The following is a 24,169-nucleotide window of genomic DNA, read 5'->3' on the forward strand; positions in this document are numbered from 1 at the left end:
TAATTAAAAGTGATGGGAATTTGTTCCTGATAACAAAATGCATGTACAATCATGCACATTTAACTTTCTTTTCAAATTTAAAAGTTCTATTGAATTTTATGGTTTTTTTAGGGTGGGAAATGTGGAGAAGGCTTTTCAATTTACATAGAGATGCTTGAAGTTGCTCCAAATCAGTACGATACTTCCATCTGACATGTTGATATGTATCTGTTGGCTTGAAGATTATTTTCCAAGCTTGGAAGTTTTATTCAATGATCATTCAAGTTGTTAATTATTATGCATGATGTAATTTATATTTTCAAGTTATAAATTTTGATGAATATTGTTTTATTTTTTTCCTCACTTCAAAAGATGAAAATCCTTGATGTTAGTTAGCTTATTGATTGGATTATTGATTGGGATATAGTGTTTAAGTTGGTTCTTCATCATTTAATGTTATAATTTAAAATAATTGATGAAAATTACTAATACACAAGAAAATTCTGAGAGCTTCCTTAATTATTCTAATAAGTAAAGTGTTGTTAGTTTTGACTATAAGATCTTGCTATGTATTATTGCATGATTTTTACTATTGTTTTGCATTTCTTCTTTTCTGTATACACCTTTTGTTTTTCTAATTTAGAAAATAATTAATTTATCCTTGTAGTTTTAGAAAATAGTATTTAATCCTTATATTTTCATATTCATCTATGACTTAATGTGTTGATTGAAATTGACAATTGAGTTCACTCACGTATTGTTATATTGGTTTTGAGTTCAAAGAGACGTTTTAAAAGGGAGTTTTTCATGAATGCAACCCTTCATGTATTCAATATGAATGATGAGAGATTTTAATGTCTTGTAAATGCATTCATTTATATATGGATGATTTTGCTAAGAATTGGTTGGTTAAAAACTTAATTTCGTTATATAAAAACCGAAGAGAAAACAATAAATAGCTAATAATTGATGTGATAAAAATGATTTATATGCGTGTATAAGCTAATTCAAATGAAGATTAAAATAAAAAAGACAAAAAAAAAAGAAAAAAGAAAGACTCGATAAGATTTTATGTTAGTGTTCAACATATTTTTTCTTATTTTATTTTTTTAATTGGATTACCTTTGTCTTTCATGTCAAGTAAAATTCTGGTATATAACACTAAATTAAAAAAAAATAAGAGGTGAAGTAAAGGTCTAACTAAATGAAATACAAGTACAAAGACTACATCAAATACATTTCATATACTCAACTCTCAGCAAATTGACATTTCAAGGATATTTTTTTTTCTTCTTTGGATCAAAAGGGTCTTATTGAATTATTATTTGTTAGGTAACTAAGATTTGTTGATGTGGAAACTAGCACTAAGAAACACAAAAACAGCAGCAATCCATTAAGATCATCACCATCCTATCGCTTTGCCGTATTGTTTATCTTCTTGGCATTGTTCAAAGGAACGCAAAAAGACATTCCAGGCGTGAGTGTATTATTGTAATAAAGTTTTTCAAACTTCCAATATAGAGAGTGAAATAAAGAGCAAGAGCAAAAGGAAACATCTTTCATGTTCCCTTCCCCTTCTTTACATGCTTACTCAATGAAAAAGCAAACACCCTATTTGATTTTCAATCAGTATGAGAGTGAGAAAGAGAGAGGCCAAGGTGGTCCTCGAATATTTTCTTCTTTTATGTCTCGCTCACTGGGGCAAACAATCTTTTTCAAAATTTTGAATAGCATGCCATCAAAAAGAATTTTGTTCAATCCCAATCCCACATTGTCTGTAGAAGTATTTACTTTTGACTGTACACTTTGTTATTTTCCAATCCCTCCCCAGTTTTGCAACCATTTCTCTACTTTCTATGCTCTTGGCTTGCTAAAAACTAAAGAAAACACATTGCTCGAGTTGCCTGCCTTCACTCTTCAGATTACTCAACAAATCCCTTGAGACCTTCTCCATAGTTAACACATCACATAATGGCTACTCTAAAAAATTTAGCCATAAACATTGAACACCTTAAGCAATCAACGTGCCTTCCTTCACAATATGCATCACCCATAAATCTTTGTTTTGGGATGTCGCCGGGAGTTTAATTTCCGAGTGTAAAAATTATGTATAAATTTCTACTCTTTCCTTCCATCCATTACTTGTCCTCTATGAAGATTCTATGTAGGAAATCTCGGAATCTTTTCGAGTACAACTTGGGATCAACAGCTGAGATAGACGTGGGATCCACTTGTAAGGACTTGTATGCATGCTCTAGCTTTTTGCTGATATCATAATCCTGGAGGATGTCAATGATACCAAAGTGAAGAACTACATCGAAGATCTCATTACCATTATGTGAAGGTGTTGAATTGTTACTTCCACCCCCCATGCACTGATCCATTTCAGTAGTCCTCATTACACGCTCGGCTCTTGCAGGCACATTTGCCCCCAGCCGGATGAATGGCCCCCTGGAACAGATTTCATATGAATACTACAAGCATGCAGCGCCAGATAAAATCTTGACATTGCATCACACAATCACCAAAATTCAAAGTAACAAAACGAAGAACAAAATGTGATAACAATGACAATGATCACTCAACCACAGCCGAATCTTACGCTTTGAAGACACTTTTCATCATTAATTTTCCTTTTCACATTGATTTTCAATGTTCCAGACAGATAAAATAGCATTGATTTACAACCATGGTTTTAAGGCATCATTATTGGCAAAAACATTGTAGGACAGAGCAGACTTAAAGATCAATGCTTCAGTTGTCAATCACATTAATAATTTATATTTGATCGTCTAAAAGGGCCTGGAATAGGACCAGGTAAAAGTTTGTTTCTATCTAAGAAAGCAAGGTCTCCACAAACTACCCCCAATTTCACCACTACAGCCTAAGCCACTTTGAGTCATTCCAACAAATAGGAATTGAATTCAAAGGAATAAATCATTAAATGCAGGGCTCCTATGTGGGAAAGGGAAAATGATTCACTATTAAAAAAGAAAAGCTCAAACACAAATTATAGCTTCACTTTTTGTGAATTATATCTCATATTTCATTGGCTATATGTGGATGATTTATTGATATTTTAAGAAAGAAGCAGTCTTCATTGCTTTTCAAAACCAAACTATGGGTCCATAGGCAACTAAAGTTAAACATGGAGCACATGCTTAGTAGAAAAGAAGATGCCACACCACTTAAGGGCCCCAACATTTAGACTTTTGATGGCAACCAAAGCTAAATTTAAAAACAGGACCATCTGAGAAGCCGGCATACAACAACAGGTCAAAGATCCAATTTCCAAAAATAGACTATGTATCATGTAGTTTAAGATCTCTAGGCATAATTTGTGCAATAATCATCTATGCTTGACCATTCATATCTTTCACCACAGTTCTCTGTCACCACTTCACATGCACACATTCCCAAAAAACAGATAGCATGGAAAAATGTCTTTGCTTGTCGTAAAAATACAAGGGCTAAAACCTAACATAAGGAAAATAGATTTGGGAAAAGGAAAGCAGAAACAAAGCAAGGCACTAACAATTAGGAGGGGCAAAAACATGAATTCAGAAAAGGAAAATACATACCGGCCTTCCATGACCCAATCCATATTTGGCAGCAAATGATAACCCCGCATCGATGTTTCCTCGTGATGTGAATTTCTTTTTTCTGATACAGAAACACAAAACCAAATTACCTCAAGGTCGATTGTTGTAAATTTTTAAGGTAGCAGAATTACAGGATAAAAGAAATTTACCAAAATGCTTGTCATTTGGTGACATCATCTCCTCACTAAAGTAATCATCACGGAAGTGAAGACCAATTAGAAGACTATAATCCATAATTCTCTCTGCTTCTAAGAATTCACAGTCCCTATAAATTTGACTGAGAAAGAAAGAACAGAAGACAAACACATGTTAACCTCTCAAGATTAGTGCCTCACCAAAGAACAAGATAAAGGATGCAAAACTTGGAACAAAATGAAAAAAGTGCAATGCTGTGGAATCTACCTAATGAGTTCATTAAACCATGACCGTTCCAGGCGAAATACAAAGTTTAGATCGAGGTCCTTAAGTGTGGTTGTTTCATCAATTTCACCCTCAAGCTTGTCAGTCGTGCGTCCATGAGAAGAACCTTTCAAGTCAAAGCGTTTATGGATACGGTACTCGGAACAAAACAGGTTTCCCATTACAACAAAACGAGTCTGGAATTACATTGCATTGTGAACAGTAATTAGAATATGATTATACATTATGTAGAAAGAACATGTCAATGAAAACTGCACCATCGTGATTATACCTTTTGACCTCCCACTGGTTTAACACAATGTACACCAAAGAACTTCGTTACCAAGGAGTTCTTGTACTGGCAAACATGTTGGTAGTAACTTGGAAGCATCTTAATAAGAACCTGAATATGGTTCACAATAGGTTGTGAAAATCTATCCACATGATAAAAATTAAAAATAAGTGTCTAAGACTTAAATTGGTATATAGAACCAAATTACTCGCCCTACGTATTGCTACTTGAGTAATAATCACTTTCATACATTTGCTGCTTTGTAACATGTTGAATTGAGAATTTAGGGTAGCTAAATTACTAACCTTGACTTCAGATTTTTTCACAGTTTTGATCATGAAACGATCATCTTGAGTTAGATAAAAGAAGCTTCCACTCTTCCCAGGGGAAGAAAATTCTCTAAGTGCATCACTTCCACAAATCGCTAGCATGTAATTCACTGGATCTATTGCAAACAATTCCCTCAGATGTCTAAATACCAAACAAACCAACCACCGCCATAACATAGGAAATCAGAGACAGATTCAATATCTCCTTTCTTGGACATTCAACAGAAGATTAAAAATGAAGTAATAAAACATTATAAGTTCCAAAAATCCGCAAAAAAAATAAAAATTCCTGAAAACAATACCTGAATACCATGGGACAGTAATCCTTCCATCTGAAATCCACAGATTGATGTGGAGGCGTAGACTTTGATCCTTCCGGTGGAAACCTTGTCCAGAACTTTTCTTTAGGATCAAAATCACTGTGTCTTAGTTCCCTCATTATTGCATCATGCTTCCCCACAGAATGCCTACCAAAAAAAAAAGGAGACAAATTATTAATCCAAACTCTATAAAATCCCACCAAAAAACCCCATATTGACCAGTAAGAGAGTACCTGATACCCAGTTGAAGATTAAGCATCAAATCATAATTCTTGTGCCCTTTCGAAATCGTTTGTCCTTGTTTCTTATTAACCTCACCATCAACAGAACTACAAGGACTTCTACCTGGCTGCAGCTGCTGCTGCACATTACCCTCACATCCACCTCCATTATCATCATTACCATCTCTATAAAACATAGAAGCCTCCACATTATCAACAATATCACAAGTAATATCACCAGCCTCCCCATCCAACTCCCAAATACAAATCCGAGGAAAATTCCCATCCACTGATGACCTCTTCCTCCCTCCCCCAGCCCCAACTACTGGATCCAATGCCACCCCTTTAAAATCCTCTCCACCACCACCAAGAACTCTCCCGTTCACATTCCCACTACCAAATGTAAACATTCCTTTCCCTTTAGGCACCCCATTTTCCCAGTACCCTTCATACCTCTTCCCATTAGCCCAAACTAATACCCCTTTCCCAGATATCACCCCATGTTTCCACTCACCAACATACTCATTCCCATTACACCACCTATACTTCCCTTCCCCATCTTGCAAATTAAACTTCCACAAACCTTGATAAACATCCCCATTGGCGTACCTTTTCTCACCAAGGCCATGCTTTTTATCACTCACCCAATTTCCACTATAAACTTCACCATCTACACCAATAAAAGTACCGTAACCATCCATTCTCCCTAACTTAAACTGACCTTCATAAGTAGCTCCTGATGGCCAAGAAAACTTCCCACCTCCATTAGCCTTCCCTCTCTTCCACTCTCCTTCATACATACACCCATCACACCACAAATACTTCCCCTTCCCATGTGGCACACCATCCACCAACCCCCCAGTATAAATATCCCCATTGGGCAGCACCTTCTCCACCAAGGAACAGCCGGTGTCAATACGAGAAGTGATGGTGGTGGTCGTCGCGTCACGCGTGGGAGTCACGCGCCGGTAGTTGGGCTGGGATCGGGTTCTTGTGGTCACTAGATGGCACGGTGAGGGGACTAGCAGAGACACATCTTTGCTGTTTTTGGCTTTGATTTTGGGGTTTTCTGATAGTGTGGCCAGAAGGGTCTCCTGCATTTTGCTTTTTAAGCCGGTAAATGCACCGGCGGAAACATTTCCGGCGACTGTGCTATATTCTTAAACGGTTTTCTTGCTCTTTTGTGAGTCAAAAAACAAAAAAAAAATGTAGCTTTCCTGTTGCTTTGAAGAATGGCCGAGAGAAATGGCAGAAAAAAACAGCGTAAGGGAAGAGAAAAAGCAAAAGACCAAAGACAGAGAGAGAGAGGGAATGGGCCGTCTTTTGTTGTTGTTTTTGGTGCCTGTCTAGGGAAGGTTGTCAGCAGGCTTTGTTGCAGAGAGGGATCATTTTTTTGTGTTTTAAGAAATATAGTGACTAAAATGGGATTAGGCTTTGGGTATTTTTAGTAAAACCTACACTGTTCAGGTCGGGTAATAAAACAATATTATTTTAATAAAAAAAATCAATAAATTGAGAGTTGGTTAAATAACCCGTGAGCCATTTCAGATTTTATAACGGTGATTTCAGGTGTGAGGTATTGTTGAGGAATTTAGGGTTTAGTTGGGGGTATTTTAGGGATATTTGGGAGAAAGGGAAGAAATAATCAAGGTGGGAAGAACATTTCTTGATTTATGTAAATTGATTAATTAAAAGATGGTTTGATTGATAATGCAACCCACAAACATATGTAGAACGTAATTGACTCAAAAAAAAAAAAATGAAAGAGATCATGAACAAATCATTCCTTATTATTTAATAGATTTGTCAAAGTTTCTATTTTTATTTTAAAACTTGTTTCAATTGGCTTTTTTTATATTTTATATATTTTTATAAAAAAATAAAGTAATTATTATTGTATATATTTAAATTAAACTAGATATGATAATTAACAATCAAATTAAAATTTATATGATTTTAGTGATTTGTATATTTTAAAAATAGATTAAAATGAAAAAAAACATATACAAATACAAATCGTATCAATTTAATATGGGATATTAATAAGTATATGTGAGTAGTTTAGTTTAATAGATGGTGTACACAATGGTAGGTGTTCCAAGGTTTTTTTTTCTTTTTGTATATTCTCTCTTTTTTTTCACTTTTTGTGATACTAAATCAAATATATTATTACTAGATATAAAATAATTTATTCATTACTTAATTAATATATTCATAAAAAAATTATTTTTTTACCAATTTAAGATTTTTTTTATTTAAAATTTGAGATGATAATGTAGAATAATTTTGCTTGGACCGACAACATCTCCAGTATATACACAATACTTTTTAAATTTTTTTAGTAAGGCAGTGCATCTTAGGTGTACAAGACAATGCATGGTTTATCCAAGCAAAATAATTTACTTAGACTTTTCTTAAATTCTTCAAACCCTAAACATGATTTGCATCTCAAATTATTCTTTAATGAAGTTGATTAGAATTTGATCAATTTCACCAAAGAAGAGAAAAAAAACTATTATTATGCTCCCAATCTCTCCCTCAACTATAATTATAAAACTCTATTTAATCATCAATTTAGAATAAAATTCAAATTACATGTTAAAAAAATTAATCTAAATTAATCAGAATTGATTTTATTTTTTTAAAATACAAAAAATAGTCAATAAATTAAGAATTAAGTTTTATTCTTTATAACTTGGTTTTTTGACCAAATTAAGGTATATTATTTTTATTTATTTTTAATTTATCCTCTAAAGGTTTGAACATTGCTCTGTTTTTTTTTTCTTTTTGTATTTTCCATTTTATTTCTCAAAGCTACAGTGGTATATAAATTTCTCTAGCTGGTGTTAAATCTTCTGTCCAGACTTTAAACAATGGCGTGTGGGAAGAAGACAAGAGAAGTGTCAGCCAGTAATTACCATGTATACAGAAACTGTCACAATTAATAAGGTATACAGAACCATTATAAAAGCTAATTTTTAATGGCAGTTTCCTTGGTGGATAATCCATACAAGAAAGGGCATCAATTAGAGTAGGTGTCTTAGTTATAGGTATATGCCCTAACTATTCTTCAAGTGTCTATTTACACCATTGTCATTGTAAATATTTTCTTTAAAAATATTTATGGATGGCAATAGATAATAACTTGGCACAAGAATTGTGTCAAAGGTTAAGTGAATTGATCGAGTTAATTTAAAATATTATAAATAATAAATTTATTTAATTCTTTTCTGTTCATGATTTAGTTCAAAATCTTATATAATTTTAAGAAAAAAATTATAAGTTTGAGAGAAGAAATTTGTTAATGAATAATAATTTCACCAAAATCCAATTGATACCAACCAGAATGGTTAGAGAATTTTTAGACCTAATCAATAAAACTCGAAGGTAAAAATCCGAGTGTTGGGTTGGGTATGAATAATAATTTACCTAACCTAACCTGAAATAAATAAATAGCTTTAAGATTTGAGAAAATTACATATACATCAAGATAATTATATATTAAATAATTATAAACTATAGCATTCGAGATTGGGTTAAGAATATTCATTAAATACCTGAAATCTTATTGGGTTGGTTTTTAATACAAAAAATCCATACACAATCGGGTTTTGTGTTCGAGTGGAGTTTGAGGGAACGTTTGGGAACGCTGCTGCGGCTGCGTTTCTAAAAAAATTGAATTTTTTTTTGCTAAAATTTAATATGGTTTGTATGTTTTGGATCCTTTTGATGTGCTGATGTCAAAAATAATTTTTAAAAAATAAAAAAAAATTATTGGCATGTATTTTGGCATAAAAAATTATTTGAAAAGCATCCGCAATCATACTGCCAAACATGCTCAGAGTAGGAAAAAACTTGACCAACTAGTATCCATAGCCATCCCTGTAAACAAATGCATGTATATCCATGGGAGTGAGTTTTCGAAGATGTTCAAAGGGCAAGCAGAGAGAGAGTGCTCTCAAAAAATAGAGGGACCAATGCTTGAGAACATGCATTGCTGAACTTCTTGCTTGATTTCGCCATGTTATGGAAGCATAAAAACTTCACAATTCTGCTTCACAACTCCTTTTCTATGCTATCATGCCATGAGCATCTGATGACAACAGGCCTTGGAAGGACACATCAAGGTGATGCTTGTTTTTTTTTGTTTTTTTTTTGCCTCTTTCCATGGCAGGGAGGTGCCCTCGAGGGCGCGGCATGGTCTGTACATGTACAATACTTCCTCTATCTATACAAGTATGTCCTATGTAAGAGACTTCGATTGTTTTTTTTTTCTCTTTTTTAACAGTAGATGAAGGACTAGCAGGTGTTGATTTTATTTTATCTGGTGGATATTTGAAGTTATTTGATTTGATTAAATTGGATTTTTTATCCGATTTAACTAGAGATGGAGACAAAGGCAGACTAGGACTTCAATTGAAGTAAGCCCCTACCCGGCCTAGCCCGATTTATTTACTATTTTTAATATAAATATATTTTAAATATAACACATGATTTATAATTCTTATGTTTAGGATTTTAATGTATAGATTTGAAATTTAAACTTCATATTTTTATGATTTATAAATTAATTTTTAAACCTGATAGTTTTAATTTTGAGAAATTAATGAAAAAACATAAAAATAATATAATAGATAACATGTCTATGAAAATTTTTTAATCTGTTAAAATTGAATCAAAGTAATGGATGTGAATGTTCTAAATTAAAGCAATTAAATTGAAATAATGTATGTGAATGTTCTAAATTAAAACCCGTTTGATTTTGTGGCTGAATATCACTTAAAAAAATAATTAATTTTTTTTATTTTAAATTAATATTTTTATGTTTTTAGAATGTTTTAATGTTAAAAATAAATTTTATAAAATAAAAATATATCATTTTAATTTATTTCTAAATAAAAAATATTTTAAAAAATAACAATTACAAAACATTATCTTAGTGTATTAGAAGAAGCAAAATCCAACTCTATTATGATATAAAAGTGACCAACCCAAACTTAGCACCTGGAAACTAAGAGCACATTTGACAAAAAAAGAAATTTTATTTCTTTAAGTTCTTAAGGGTTTTTTTTTTTTTTCCCTAATCTTCCAAGGCTAATGAACAAAACATTTTATAAAATTCCTAAAACCAAGTTTTTGAGATTTGAAATTAACATGAAATCATTTGAACATATATTATCAAATACTTTTACCATCATAACTACAACCACAACTAAAAGCCTAGGCCCTAAGCCTTTTTTTCTTCTTCAGGTTCGCAATCAAACGAATAAATTCATCGACAATTTCCTTCTCTGTCTCGACATTAAAATCCAAAACGATAATATAAAAATTAAACTCTCATCCTAGATGAGCTAAATATTTCGATCCAGACTCAGACAAGAACTAGATGTATTTCTAGGGTATGCAGAACCATCATTACATTGTTGTTGTATACTGTAAACGTCAGTTGATCCTTGCAGTACTTCTGGAAACAATTTTTTTTTTCTTTTTTCCTTTGAAACAAATTTATTTTTCTCTTTGAATATATTCAGGAAAGAGGAAATAAAGAATGGTGTAAATCAAAAGAAAAGAAAGGTGCAGATTATGCTGCTAGTCAAAATTTTGATCAGGGGATACTTGGCCAAAGATATCAGGACATGATTCCCAGTTGCCCCTTTCCTTGGCATCCCAGTAACCACCAACATAGCTATAAGTTTCACCACCTTTCTCCTTCACAAACCACCGAGGCTTCCAGCCTCTCTCTTGCATCTTCCGTGCCTGTCATTGTTGAAAAGAATTCTTATTATCCTCTAATTTACTACATTTCATAAACAGTAGTCGGTAGAAGTGTATTGCAAGTGTGTGTACACATGCATTGGTGTAAATACAGCAAGATCACTCCTTGATGCATGTATGTACCTGTCGTTGCCGCTGCTCTAGTCGTAACTTCTCTTCATTGGCCTTTGTATACTCTCCATTTTCCAAGCATCTCTGATCAGGTCTCAGCCTGGAGTCTGTTGATGGCAGTTTCTCCTGCGTATAAATTTAATGTATGTCAGCAGCTACGAATGGATACCTTGTTCTCTACTGCAGAGGAGCAGTGAGACATGGCATTTCTTGTAAAGAAAGATATTTATCATATTCAAATCTTTCACCAACCTTAAGCTCCGGTGTGAGCTCATTCAGAGTTATAGCAAAGCGTGTTAGATTATATCTGGTCAGATGCTTTGATGGTTTGCTCCGCTTCCAGAGCAAATGGGGCTCTGATCCGTTTGCATTCCTTGAATCACCATTAATTTTATAGTGCATGCTATCATCCCATTTGCCAAATAAACTTGCCACTGTTTTACCATTCTTATCTTGAACACCACCTAGTACCTAGAGAACAAATAGTATTGCTGCAATTAATGGTAATGCCTAATCATGATTCATTCACAAAATGAGATAATGCAATAAGAACCTGATATGAGGGAAAACATCAACAGACAAATATTAATAGTCTTATGGGTGACAAGCTAATGGTCAAATGATTTTTCACCAAGCAAGCTTGATATCATTAAAAAAAATGTGTTGGAAATTGTTGCATGAAAGGGCAGAACCTCTAAAGTAATGTGCACGGGTATACAAATTTGACTATACAACCAACAGAAAAGAATAAGCCAGGAATCAAACTATCATTAGAACAAAAAACCTGAGCTTAGCCTGTAGGATACAAGTTTAACAAACTTAAAAAGCAAAAGAGACCTTGGAGACAAAACATAAGCGAAATATTATACAGCATGATGTGGACCTTAAGTGGACCTGGAAAAAAGAAATTTTTAGAAAAAGAGATATTTTCTAGTAAATCTACGAGGATAGAAACTCCCAATATATTCCAGGAACACTAGCGTCACTATTCTTTCAAGCAGTCAAGTGCTTCAGTAGTACAATGACTACACCTTAGTTGCTTTATTAAAATGCAATTCAAGATGGATCATTTACTTTGATGAAAAATATGGAAATGGGGATATTGGAACCTGGTGGGGATTCCTGTCAATGAGTGACTGCTCTTTGAATTTTAGCTTGCAGGAGTATTTCTGATTCCCCTGTATCTTCATTGTACCATAATGATCACAGTATAATTTCCCTAAAATAAGGTTGTAAATGGATGTTGTCACCTGATAAGAGAAAGACAGCTTAGCAGGAATCTTATAGAGAATGGTAAGAGCTGTAAAATGCCAAAACAAACCTTACTCCACTGGAAAATTTCTCCATCATCAAACTCTAGTGTTAAGGTGCCAACAGGATCAAGTTGAATTGAACGACCCCAAAATTTACTTTTTAAATCACTTTCACCCCAAAATTTCCAGCCTCGACCCTCACAATGGCAGGCAACAACCATTGGGTGATGACTAACCTGTTTCAAGATGAGCCACATTGATATGTTAAAAATCAATAGTGGCATTTGCTACTTACTGACAATGTGTAAATGTGTGCAAATACGCTTTCAATTACATAATATTTTTCTTTTCAGAAGCAACCATAAAAAGGCATGTCATATTAGATCGTGTACAAATAAAGAATAACAATTGCTTAAGGTGCTTCTAGCAGTGACAGAGACACCTTCTCAGAGATAAAGCGAATGCCTTTATCAGGATAATCAGCCTCGTATGTTTCCCCTAGTAGTGGATTGAATGGCTTGCAATGTCTTCCATCAGTAGAGGCATATCCTGATACTGCAAACGCTGCCACATTGAGTGCTCTCATAAGGCTATTACCCTACAAAAAATATGCCAAGATCGTAAGCACATTTATTAAGAGAACAGTATAGGGTGAGAGGGTGATTTGTCCAAAATTCTTCCAAGAAAACTAAAATACTGCACACTTGGCACTGAGAGCACTAGGATTTAGGACCACACTTCCACACACAAGCACAGAGACCATGCAGCAGCAACAGTCTGATTAATAGTAGTTCACAACAGAGCATTTAAAGTATAACTTCCATCTCCATAGCTTCTTAAGAAATCATGTGATGGCTGTAATAAAACAATAATAGGTGCAAGCAACAAGTCTCTTTGTTAGACACTAGTTTCAAGTAGGCAAAATCATAACTTTGCTTTTGCAAGACAAGTAAAACCAGCATGGTTTCAAAAATAGTAAACGATAGTGGCAGGCATACCCCAAAAAGTTTGTAACCAGCAACGGTACATTGACTAAATGACAAGTATGTGGTTTTTTAAAAATCAACTATCAGAAAAGGATAAGAAACAACAAGAAAGGATGAACCTACCATTTTACCAAATTCATAGGCTCGATCTAGAAGGAACGAGTATTCCAAATCCTCAAAACATTTCTGTAAAGAAGAGATGGGCTCATTGAAATAAACTGGAAGACAAACTCTAGTAAGATCCTTCCCGATATTATCTTTAATCATTGACCAAAGACTGACCCCCTTCTCCTTCTCAACTGGGTCAGGCAGTTTCTTTCGCCTCATAACACAAGGGTAGTTAGATCCAACAAATTTGATACAGGAATCCATGCCATCTTCAATATCAAGCGGCCCTTCGTCTTCATCAGAATCATATGGTGTTTTCTGAAATTCAGATTCAGCACTTTTAAACGAACTTGATGAAAGAAAATCTTGAGTATCAAGGAATTCATCATCATCATCTTCATCATCTGTTTCCTCCTCTGCAGCATCATGTCTGTCATGATCATCATCGGAGCCACTTGCACTTCCCTCTACATAAATTCCACACAAAGAGGGTCAAAAGATAAAGTTAAAATGGATGACACAGTTCAAAAGGAAAACAGAGAAAGAGGCTAAATATTGAAGACACAAGCAAGAGATAGAGGGCGAGAGCCAGGTGTTGGTTTTCAATTATCCATGAGAAATCAATTAGAAATAGGTATGCATGTAAATGAGTTTGATTTAAAACATATATGGCAAATTGTGCAACAGTAACAATGGATGAATATAGCTACTAGTATGGCAATGAACTTGGGAATTTTGAAGCAGAGAAACTTCAGACAAGGCTAAAGTAACAGGCCACGGGAATTCATCATAAAAGCAGATAGACGCGCCTCATTTAACCCATTCACAGACAGCTCATCATTCGCATACAAGGCGCCATGCAAGGCAGCTGAAAGTATTTCATAGCATCCATTTTCAGAACAAAGGAACTTCTAACTAAGCAAAACTATAATTCAACCAAACAAAAGTTAACTATAGAATCCATGGCTGGTCCTCCAAAACATTTCTTTTTCCATATAATCAGCTGCTAAAACAAATAAACATGCACAAGTCTTGCATTCAAATTTCAATCTAACATGAAGGATTAACAAACACGTCAGCTTTAATTATTCCATAACCCACTATTAATCTATCATCATTACACAACGCAAATTAAGTTGTTTCACATTCAAACAGACAAACACTAAGTTCCAAGGTTCAGTGTCTGTTAGGGACCAGCGCCAATTGGCTGACAAGACATAATGTTAATTGTAACCATATGAAACTAAGTTTTATCAAAACATACCGGCGGATTTCTGTTGCCTTAATCCAGACATATTTTCATGCTGCCTTTGGCTTTCATCAACAACCGTGTCCTCCAAATCTACTTTCTCCGACTAAAAAAATATACAGCCATACACGAATTAAAGAAATAACAAACAAAATCACTTTAATACTGAAATGGGTTTTCTGATTGTACTTTATACCTCTAATTGGCGCAATGTGTCGACAAGCAGAGCCTGTTTCTGCTTGAGGACCACAAGGTGGTTATGAAGAAGTGAAAATTCATCCCTCATTATTTGTTCACTTTCTTTTATAGCCTCTTCACTCAATCCTTCATCCATCAATCTTTGCCTCAACCTTTTCGTCGAAACCACCACCAGCCCCCCATTTCCCGTCAGCTCACCACTATTTGGTACCCGCGGATACAAATCCTTCACCGCCTGCAAGGCCTCCATCCATTCCACTCTCTCCTCCCTGCTCCCCGCCCTCAAATGCAACGTTTTTGTCCCCGTAAATATCGAAAACCTCTTGTCATCCGATCTACTCTCCTTGATAGAAGAAACCTAAAAACCCCATAAAAAACAATCACCAAATCATCAAAAATTCAGTTAATTTTTCTATTTCTGAGCACTACTAAGCAATTTGATTATAAACGTTTTTTAAAATTCACCTTGAGATGAATTTCCCCAATGGGATTTCCAAGGCGAGAGATCCAACGTGAAATATCTTCTCCAGGGGGAGTATTTTTCTTACGGTGGTGGTGGTGGTGACGACCATTGGTTTTGTAGTAAGATAAGACCCCATCATCGAGAAGGAAAAAACGAGGACGCCAACCTTTACCATAATTCACCCACTTCTGTAAAATGCCTGAGATTTCTTTATTTTGAAGGGATAATAAAAATTGGGTTTCTCTTATTGATGGTAATCGAGAGATTGATTCGATGGCGGAGGATGATCGGACACTACGGTGGCGGTTGTTGCGGTGGGGGTTGAGTGATGATGATGACGAAGAAGACGACGAGGACTCCTCATGGCTGTGGCAACGGTTTGAGAAAGAACGGAAGGATGTCGCCGTTGATGATGACGACGACGACGACGACGACGATGGTGGTGGCGGCATGGTAGTGATTTGAGTATTTTTTTTTTTGTGTGTGCGCTTTGTAAATTTAAAATGAAAAAAAGAAAGAAAGATATTTTTGGGTTTTTTTATAGTTGTTTTTTCCTAGGATTTTTGTGCTTTGTGTTAATTAATTTTTTTTTTTTTGGAATAAGAAATTTTTAAATTGAATTTTGAGAAAATAATTAGTGAGGAAAATGGAGAGGTGGAGACAGCTGGGTTTGGAGTTTTATGGGAGAGGTATATTTTAGTGTAGTGGGGGTGTACAAAATGGAAGATAGACAAATGTCATGATCACGTATTTTCTTTTTCTATTTTAGAGTGATGAAAATAAAAATCGGTTGATCATATAATATAATGTTTTTGGGAATTATTTAAATTTGATTAAGTGTATTTGGTAATATAATGTAAGGTATTTTTCAAAAATATGTTAAAACAATTTTTTTATATTACTATATTAAAATCATAAAAAAAACATATAAAATGATCAATTAAATATTTTTAAAAGTAAAAAATAATTTAAAAAATATTTAAAAAATTAGATTCAATCACAAAAACAAAACAAGTATTCTTTTAGTTTGATGTGCTAATTTGAAAACTCATTGATTCAAAATCTAATTTAGAGTAAACTTGAAATAAATTAAATAAAAAGTTAATATTGTTAGACTTTCTCAACCTAATTAAAATTATATTAATTTGATAATTCTTTTCAATAGATTAATTGTGAGATATAAAAAAATTAAAATAATATTATTTTAAATTTATATTAAAAAAATAATAAATAAATAATGAGTTCAACTAGTGACCTTTTGATCCAATAATTAAATAATTGAAACTATTTCATAACGTGAATAAGCAAATTTAGAAATTGAGAGTTTTCTGGATGTGTCTTCCCTTTACAAAAAGAACAAATTTCCTTCCAAAAAAACCTTTGCAAAAAACCAATTTCTTGAGAGATTTTGATTGATATGTGTAATAATAATAATAATCAAAGTTTATGATTATATTTCAACAAATGAGAAGAAATCTCAAGAGATCTCATATTAGAGTCTTTTTATTATAATAATAAAAAAACTAATATATATATATATATATATATATATATTTTATTCACATGAAGTATTCAGATGAATTTATACATATTTTAACTAAACATGTATCTTTTAATGGGCCGAGAAGTCTATTAACCTTATAGTACAAAATGAAGGGAAACTCCTTGCCAATCATCTCCCCTAATCCTTTTAGTTTTCTTTTACGAGGATGTTAGTTCTAAAACTATTTAGTTGTTTGATTTTAAATATAGTACATGCATAATTACACACATAATTTTTGTGAGAAGAATTTGAAAAAATATTATTAAGAATTATTTTCAATATAATCTTTCCTTGCCTACACAAAAATAGGACCACCTTGATAATTAAAAATGAAATCTAAAGTACCATGTTTTTGTAAGATTGATTGAGTAAAAAATACACTAGAAAATCTTATTTATTAATTAAGGAATTTATTATTTAAATTCTTAATCTCAAATAAAAAATGATTTGTCTCTTAAAATAACCATAGAAAGCTTAATAAAAACGCAAGTTTAAATTATAGAAAAAACCTCTGTTCTACAATACTAAAAAGCAAACGTTGACCCCTCTCCCTTTGTTCCCTCCCTCGGGCCAAATCTCAAATGTCGCACGGTGAGAACAAACACCAATGCATGTGAAAATTTAGTATTTAATAATGTATAATGCCTAACGGTTAGGATAATTGCCTTCCAAGCAATAGACCCGGGTTCGATTCCCGGCAGACGCAACTATATTTTTTGGAGGATGTATTTTTTTTAGTTCCCGGTTTGGATTATAAAACAAATATGATAACAACAATATAATTATAAAACAAATATTATAAAAAATATACATAGGAATGATTATAAAAAATATATAAAAAAATATGATATTTCCTAATCAATAATAATAAAAAAAGTATTTCACGACAACAATAAAAATAAATAAAATAAAATTTTATGCACATAAATATAGGTAGACATATGTGTGTTAAGTTTAAATAAACTGGGAGATGCGCTCCATGCTCATAAATGTTAAACACCTACTTTTATAAGTCAAACCTTTTCTTCCTATATATAGAAACTTGTATAAAAAGATTTGAGATAAAAGATTTTTTGTTTTTCAGGGCACCACAAAAATGTTGCTCTGAATCAAAAAGCCATTCTTGGACATTTGGCTGCTGTTGTTGATGAGTGGAGACATGAGCTTGTGCTTTTCAACGAGGAGGTAGTGGTAAGAACAGAGGATTATCATAACATTTATAGCATTTAGATGCAGTGTGTGTCCAGACTTGTCCAAGTTTCAAAATTACAATGTGAAGCACTACCGCTACCAAAACCACGACATTGGTTACTAAAATGACACCCCTTGCAACCATCTAGGTGGTGGTCTAGTGATAAGAGCTTGGGACTAAGGGGTTTGCTCCCTCTTAGGTCTCAGGTTCAAACCCTATGGCTGCTCATATGATGGCCACTGAAGGCTTACATGGTCGTTAACTTCAGGCCCGGTGGGATTAGTCGAGGTGCGCGCAAGCTGACCCGGACACCCACGATAATAATAAAAAAAAAAAATGACACCCCTTGCCATTTGTTTGAAAGAAATTTCCTTGGCCACAGTTTGCACAGACAGATGGTTGTCGTGAAGCAACATGAACTAACTAATGCAGGAGAGAAAGGAGCAGCCTGTGGGTGGTGCTGAATTCGTGCCTCACAAGTAAGTAATATAGAGTAAACATCTTCCAGTGGGAGTGAATCATCACGGGCATAGATTGTAGTTACAAGAGACTCATATTTTGGTCTTCAAAGAGAAAAATATGGCAGAGGAAGAGAACAATGCAGCAGAGGATGGTGGTGAATTAATTCTCTTCTTTTTGGTATAAAGGAATAAAACGTGAGTACAGTCTGTTTCACATACATTGTATTTCGAAAACTTTTTTGAAAAAAATTTGAATTTTTTTTATTTTTACTTTAAATTAATAGTTTTTTATATTTTTAGATTATTTTGATGTGCTGATGTCAAAAATAATTTTTTAAAAATAAAAAAATATATTATTTTAATGTGTTTTAGAATAAAAAATACTTTGAAAAACAACCATTACCACACGCAGGATGTAACTATATATAAAAAAAACTTTCCATAATTGTATTTGTTTTTATAGTTATAGGATTTCTAAATTATGAAGGCTGATTTGTCTTTTATTTACATCCAACTATAATTTTCATATATGATGGGTTATTATTTTGAAGTGCAGTAATTGTTGGAGTATTTTTCCTATAATATTTGATGTTAGCGTTACATGAATCGATCAAGATTTGGTCCGGAGATGCTGTGATGATGTTGTTGCTGCTCCTCTGCTCCTGTGATGCTGCTTTAATCCAACAAGCCAGTCCAAGTTTTATAACACTCCTTCAATGTGATTCTATGTCAATCCTCCATTGTTATCTCTGTAACTCAACTACAACTCAAGTTAATCAATGATATGCATTATTTCAGTGCAATTATTGATTTGATTAATTTGGATAGACCAAAAGAAAGGGTTGGTTTGTTGAAATAATTTATTCCATTTCTAATCTTAAATTATTGTTAGGCACATCATGTGTGAATCAATTACACCTCAACTAGTTAAATTATTTCTCTAAAATCACGAAGTTTGCAAGTTCATATAAAGCGGCAGGAATTAATTATAATCAACATGATAAACATGAATCCCATGCCTAAGAACAAAGCAAATTAAAATAAGATTAAGAAAAACCTTGTGATCACACTTAATTAATTAATTATCAATATTCAAGCATTCCTGTAATTGACTGAAACCTTCTATTGTTATATATTATGTCTGGGATCAATTAAAGAGTTGTTTTTATATTTATATATATATGTCAGGTCAATTAGTGGGAAGCCATCAATCCCCAGGTACTCTTCAAACAAAATACTGCCATATCTACATATTAATTGATTTTAAAAGAATATTGGAAAATAATCCATAAAAAAATTAGAAATCTTTTGCTAGTGAAACGTGCTTTCAATGAACAAAATTTAAAGACTTCTAGAAGGCTTGACTATCTTGTATGAACACACTACATGTTATAGTTGTTAAAAAATTTGGTTGTATCTAATGGATGGCTCCAAGAAATCCTAAATCTGGAATCCAAATCTAATTAATTTTTTATTAATTAAATTAACCAGATTAAATTCAATTTAAATCTAATTAAAAAAATATTAAAAAAATTAATAACAAAACAATATTATTTTAATAAAAATAATTTACTCAGTAACTCGTGAGTTGCAGCTTGAAAACTATATATGTTTGGCAAGCGAAAGGAGAGAGATCCACAACTACAAATATACAAAGAGTGAAATCTGCTGCTCTTTGAGAGGTTATAGTTAATTTCAAGCATATGATAAAATTAAAGTTATTTATATACAATTTTTTATTTTTTTTAAATAAAAATAAAAGAAACCTCCAGTGCACAAGCCATCCACAGATGAAACCCAACAAACTAACTTGAGGGATTGGTATATGATTAAGAATTTTTTTTTTTTTGTCATTGATGATCAAAATACCAATAATAGTAATAATCTTTTCATGAATTTATTAAATCTTGATGCTCAACAAAAAAAAGATTATTATAATTCACCCATAATTAATATTTTCCATAATATTATGATCACAACAGAAAGAACACGATTATCATGCATGAGTGCCATCCACTGGCATTAATTTAATACATCAGGGCAGCCAACATCTCTAAAATGACATCGTAATTATAACAAGCCCTCGTTATTATTATTATTATTATTATTGAAAATTAATTGTCGGACTACTGGGGGAGATGATTGAGTTTACAGTACATGTAATCCTCGAATTTTTTGGCCTTGAACTTTGGAGGATTGTCTTCGTTGATGAGGTGAGGAAGAGGACCGACCACGAGCTCGCCTGGAGGCTCCAAGAAAACTGGCCATGACATCCTTGCCTTATCTTTAGCCACCGTGGTTCTGTGCAAAACAGCCTTGTACTTACCATTGCTAAGGATCTGCATGCCAGTAATTGCCGATTTTATAATATTTGAAAAACTATTATAAGCACAAATAAGTCAAGAGAATTTAGATCGATAGCCTGTAAAACAACACTGCCCGTGCATGGTCTAACGCAATGCAATGAATATTTTTTTTCCCTAAAATGTTTTTGTGAAGAATTAATTATATACAAATTTGAAACCGGTAATAACTACGTTGTTTTTAAGATATTAATACTCTTACCACATAAAAAAAATTATAATATTCTTTTATAGTTAGCTTCATGAGTATATGGTTCTTGGAGCTTGAATTTGAAGATTTAATAAGAATTTATAGCTATATAGAAAAGTTTTTAAATCCATCTCGATTTATAATTAATTAATTTGATCCAAAATTTAATTTGAAAATTGAATAAGTTAATCCAAAATAATATATTTTTTAAATTGACATATTAGGTTAATCAAATCGATTATTTGGTGGGTTAATTTTAAATTAAAATTTTAAAATAACTTAACCTAAACTAAAAGTCAAAAGGATGAAATTGTTTGTTTTTACGTTTCAAAAATGTTTTTGAAAAAAATTAAATTAAATTTATTTTTTATTTTATTTCAAATTAATATTTTTTTAGTGTTTTTAGATCATTTTGATGCGCTGTTATTCAAAATAAATTTTTAAAATAAAAAAATTATTTTAATGTATTTTCAAGAAAAAAAAACATTATAAAAAATAATTACTATCGTACTCATACTCCGAAACACACAGCAACCTCATATTATTGAATTGTCTGAATTTATAGCGAAGGTATTATCACACATTTTAGGTTTCAGCTAAGTCAGGATTGGATATGCACGTAGAGATAAACATTAATTTATACAAAAAAAAAAAAGAAGAGCCAAATATCAGTAATAGATAATTTCTGGTAAAACATAGCCATGTTAGGTATGCCACGAGCTTTGTGCCGACGTCCTCCTTTTTTCATAAATGAACTACTCTTAAGTAAATAACAGCGTCATTAATTAGTAATTATACTCTTAAGTAAACAACAGCTTTCATTATTAATTAGTAATTACCCCTCTAAATGTCAACTGGTTGTGAGTAATAAATTGCTATTAAGGCATCCGTTTCTGTGAGGAATTAATACATGGTCAAACTAAACTACTTTCAACACTTTTAATTAATTTGTTTATTATTTCATTAAACTAAGATGTAAAATAAAATCCAATATATTGGTTAAATATTGATTTATTGGCAAATTGCTGATCTAATTAATATTGTCAATGAACTAGTATTTATATCCTCCTCCGTTCAAAATCGAATCTTAGTTGGTTTATAATCTGAATTGGAAAAGAAAGAAGAAATTATATAAAATAGGTCAAATTGTCCCATAAAACTAATCAAACAAGTAAAAACGGCAAAATGTAATGAAAGAGAAATTGAGAGAAATTAAATTGACTGAAAAATAGATAAATTAAGGACCAAGAAAATGACCTCAATTTGATCGCCAATGTGAATGATCAAGGCATTAGGAATGTACTTAGCTTCAAACCAGTTCCCGTCCTTGAAGATCTGCAATCCGGGGACCTCGTTAGGCACAAGAATGGTGAGGGCAGACAGATCAGTATGGGCCGCCACCCCCAGTGTGAGGTCAGGACGTGGGCATGGCGGATAGTAATTTATTTTGAGCATGTATTCGATTTCTTCACCACCGGCACCTTCTTTCAATGCATGGCCTTCAAGCCCTAACCCTAAAGAGAGGGCTGTGAAGAGTTTATCTGTCACCTCCCTCATATACTTTGCATACTCCTCATTGACTTCCCTGCACATATATAGTAAACCATTATCATGGCTAGGAAAACTGAAAAATCAAAATATCTATAGCCTTAGTGTGTGAATATTGTTAATGCTTAATTAGAAACCATCGTGTAGAGAGAAACATGCTTAATCAGAAACATGGTTTGATCTTCACTATCGTCGAGTAGTATTCCAAAATCGTTTATATATGGTATCAAGTTGCTGTTCCAGAGAAATTAACCACAGATGCTCAAAGCTCATGAATGTTTTTTAAAAAATTATAGTAAAATAAGGAAACAATTCTAAAGAAAAGAAACGAAGAAATTAAGAAAAGGGGAAAGAGTTTAAGAGGGTAGCTAGCGAGCAGACCTGTAAGAAGGGGGGTTATTAGGCCAGAACTGGTAATTGATGGAAGAAGGAGGCCAAATGATATGAAAGAGATGATCAACCCAAGATTTCTTTACTTGAGGATTATTCTGCAATTTCGATCCATACCCTTCAATGCTCTTTGAATCATGAGGCTTAGCATACACCTCTTTCTCTTCTTGAGGGAGTTCAAAGAATTTCTTACCAACATCTTGTAGTTTGGCAATGAGATCGCTTGGGATTCCATGGTTCACAACTTGGAAGATCCCCCATTCCTTGCTAGCATCGGCAATCAAACGCACCAAGTTTTCTGGATTAGGATCATTGAGATCAATGGTGGGAATTTCAGGGACTGGGCCATGAAATGTGGTTGCTGCTGGCTGCTCCTTCTCTGGCCGAATGAACTCTTCAGGAATTGTTTCTTTGTCAAATGACAAGGAAGCAATGGCTTGAACTCTATCAAACTCCATGCTCTCTTCTTGTTAATTTCTTAATTTTTATATAGAAATATAAATAGAAAAAAAAAACTTGCCCTCAATAAATAGAGAGACCTAAGGTATGATCAGCACATTACAAAGGGTTACGAAAGTAAAATTCTTGTGATTCACCAATTGAGTTACATTAATTAATTGTATGGTAATAAAGGGTACATTTTGATTCTTTGCATCTTGTGTTTGGCAGAAAATTAGTCCTAGCTAGTTTTGCAATTATATTGAAATTTATAATTAATGAATTATAGGTTAATAATTCGAAGTCTCAATTTAAATATTTATTTATAACAAAGAAATATTAAGAATAATTGTACAAATTAATAACTCAATCACAACCATCTCAAGGAAATGAATACCTAATTTCAAGATGGATGGAGGGGAGAGTAACCAAAATCAAGCTTTCATTTTTTAAGTGAAGAATGCCATGTGGGATAAACTTGATAGTGTTAATACTATACCACAGAAATGACGTGACTCCATCCCTCAATACTTCACCTAATCTAGCCCCAACCCGGATTTTTTATTTTTTATTTATTTTAAGAGTTTTATTATCACTTCTTTTTATTATCAAATTGCGATTCTATTAAAAAGCCATAAGAAGATTAAAAATTACCAAATAGAAGGTCATCCATATGGGCGTAGCCTCGCATGCTCACGCGTTTAGTCAGTTATCTATCTGCCAAGCTCTAGCTTTTTTATATATTTTTATTTAGAATTA

The 24,169-nt window shown here is 32.9% G+C and overlaps 3 protein-coding genes across 3 annotated transcripts; all 3 read right to left on the minus strand.

Annotated features, from left to right (window-relative positions):
- Positions 1-1,688: 1,688 nt before the first annotated feature.
- On the minus strand, positions 1,689-6,485 carry LOC133667867 (phosphatidylinositol 4-phosphate 5-kinase 1-like). Its single transcript, XM_062087553.1, has 8 exons — positions 5,155-6,485; positions 4,904-5,068; positions 4,578-4,743; positions 4,273-4,383; positions 3,984-4,177; positions 3,731-3,858; positions 3,561-3,642; positions 1,689-2,430 (listed from the first exon to the last, which is right to left on the minus strand). Exons 1-8 carry the CDS (start codon positions 6,240-6,242, stop codon positions 2,118-2,120), a joined length of 2,247 nt encoding a protein of 748 aa, XP_061943537.1. The 5' UTR covers positions 6,243-6,485; the 3' UTR covers positions 1,689-2,117.
- A 3,953-nt stretch (positions 6,486-10,438) lies between these two features.
- LOC133668834 (oxysterol-binding protein-related protein 1B-like) lies at positions 10,439-15,801 on the minus strand. Its single transcript, XM_062088850.1, has 10 exons — positions 15,288-15,801; positions 14,821-15,180; positions 14,640-14,730; positions 13,391-13,842; positions 12,724-12,879; positions 12,350-12,517; positions 12,138-12,278; positions 11,281-11,499; positions 11,041-11,154; positions 10,439-10,899 (listed from the first exon to the last, which is right to left on the minus strand). Exons 1-10 carry the CDS (start codon positions 15,735-15,737, stop codon positions 10,732-10,734), a joined length of 2,319 nt encoding a protein of 772 aa, XP_061944834.1. The 5' UTR covers positions 15,738-15,801; the 3' UTR covers positions 10,439-10,731.
- Positions 15,802-20,566: 4,765 nt separating this feature from the next.
- On the minus strand, positions 20,567-23,430 carry LOC133667861 (flavonol synthase/flavanone 3-hydroxylase-like). Its single transcript, XM_062087543.1, has 3 exons — positions 22,964-23,430; positions 22,292-22,619; positions 20,567-20,820 (listed from the first exon to the last, which is right to left on the minus strand). Exons 1-3 carry the CDS (start codon positions 23,428-23,430, stop codon positions 20,608-20,610), a joined length of 1,008 nt encoding a protein of 335 aa, XP_061943527.1. The 3' UTR covers positions 20,567-20,607.
- Between the last annotated feature and the right edge of the window lie 739 nt (positions 23,431-24,169).

Source organism: Populus nigra, chromosome 11, assembly GCF_951802175.1.
Source record: "Populus nigra chromosome 11, ddPopNigr1.1, whole genome shotgun sequence".
Taxonomy (NCBI): Eukaryota; Viridiplantae; Streptophyta; class Magnoliopsida; order Malpighiales; family Salicaceae; genus Populus; species Populus nigra.

Coding starts and splice junctions, on each gene's coding strand:
- LOC133667867 (XM_062087553.1), bottom strand. CDS start 6,242: ATGCAGGAGACCCTTCTGGCCACACTATCAGAAAACCCCAAAATCAAA. Junction 3,643..3,730: donor ACCAAATGACAAGCATTTTG/GTAAATTTCTTT, acceptor TTTCTGTATCAG/AAAAAAGAAATTCACATCAC. Junction 2,431..3,560: donor GATTGGGTCATGGAAGGCCG/GTATGTATTTTC, acceptor AATCTGTTCCAG/GGGGCCATTCATCCGGCTGG.
- LOC133668834 (XM_062088850.1), bottom strand. CDS start 15,737: ATGCCGCCACCACCATCGTCGTCGTCGTCGTCGTCGTCATCATCAACG. Junction 12,518..12,723: donor TTCGCTTTATCTCTGAGAAG/GTGTCTCTGTCA, acceptor ATCTTGAAACAG/GTTAGTCATCACCCAATGGT. Junction 11,500..12,137: donor TTGACAGGAATCCCCACCAG/GTTCCAATATCC, acceptor TTTGTTCTCTAG/GTACTAGGTGGTGTTCAAGA.
- LOC133667861 (XM_062087543.1), bottom strand. CDS start 23,430: ATGGAGTTTGATAGAGTTCAAGCCATTGCTTCCTTGTCATTTGACAAA. Junction 22,620..22,963: donor AATAACCCCCCTTCTTACAG/GTCTGCTCGCTA, acceptor ATATATGTGCAG/GGAAGTCAATGAGGAGTATG. Junction 20,821..22,291: donor ACATTGGCGATCAAATTGAG/GTCATTTTCTTG, acceptor ACTGGCATGCAG/ATCCTTAGCAATGGTAAGTA.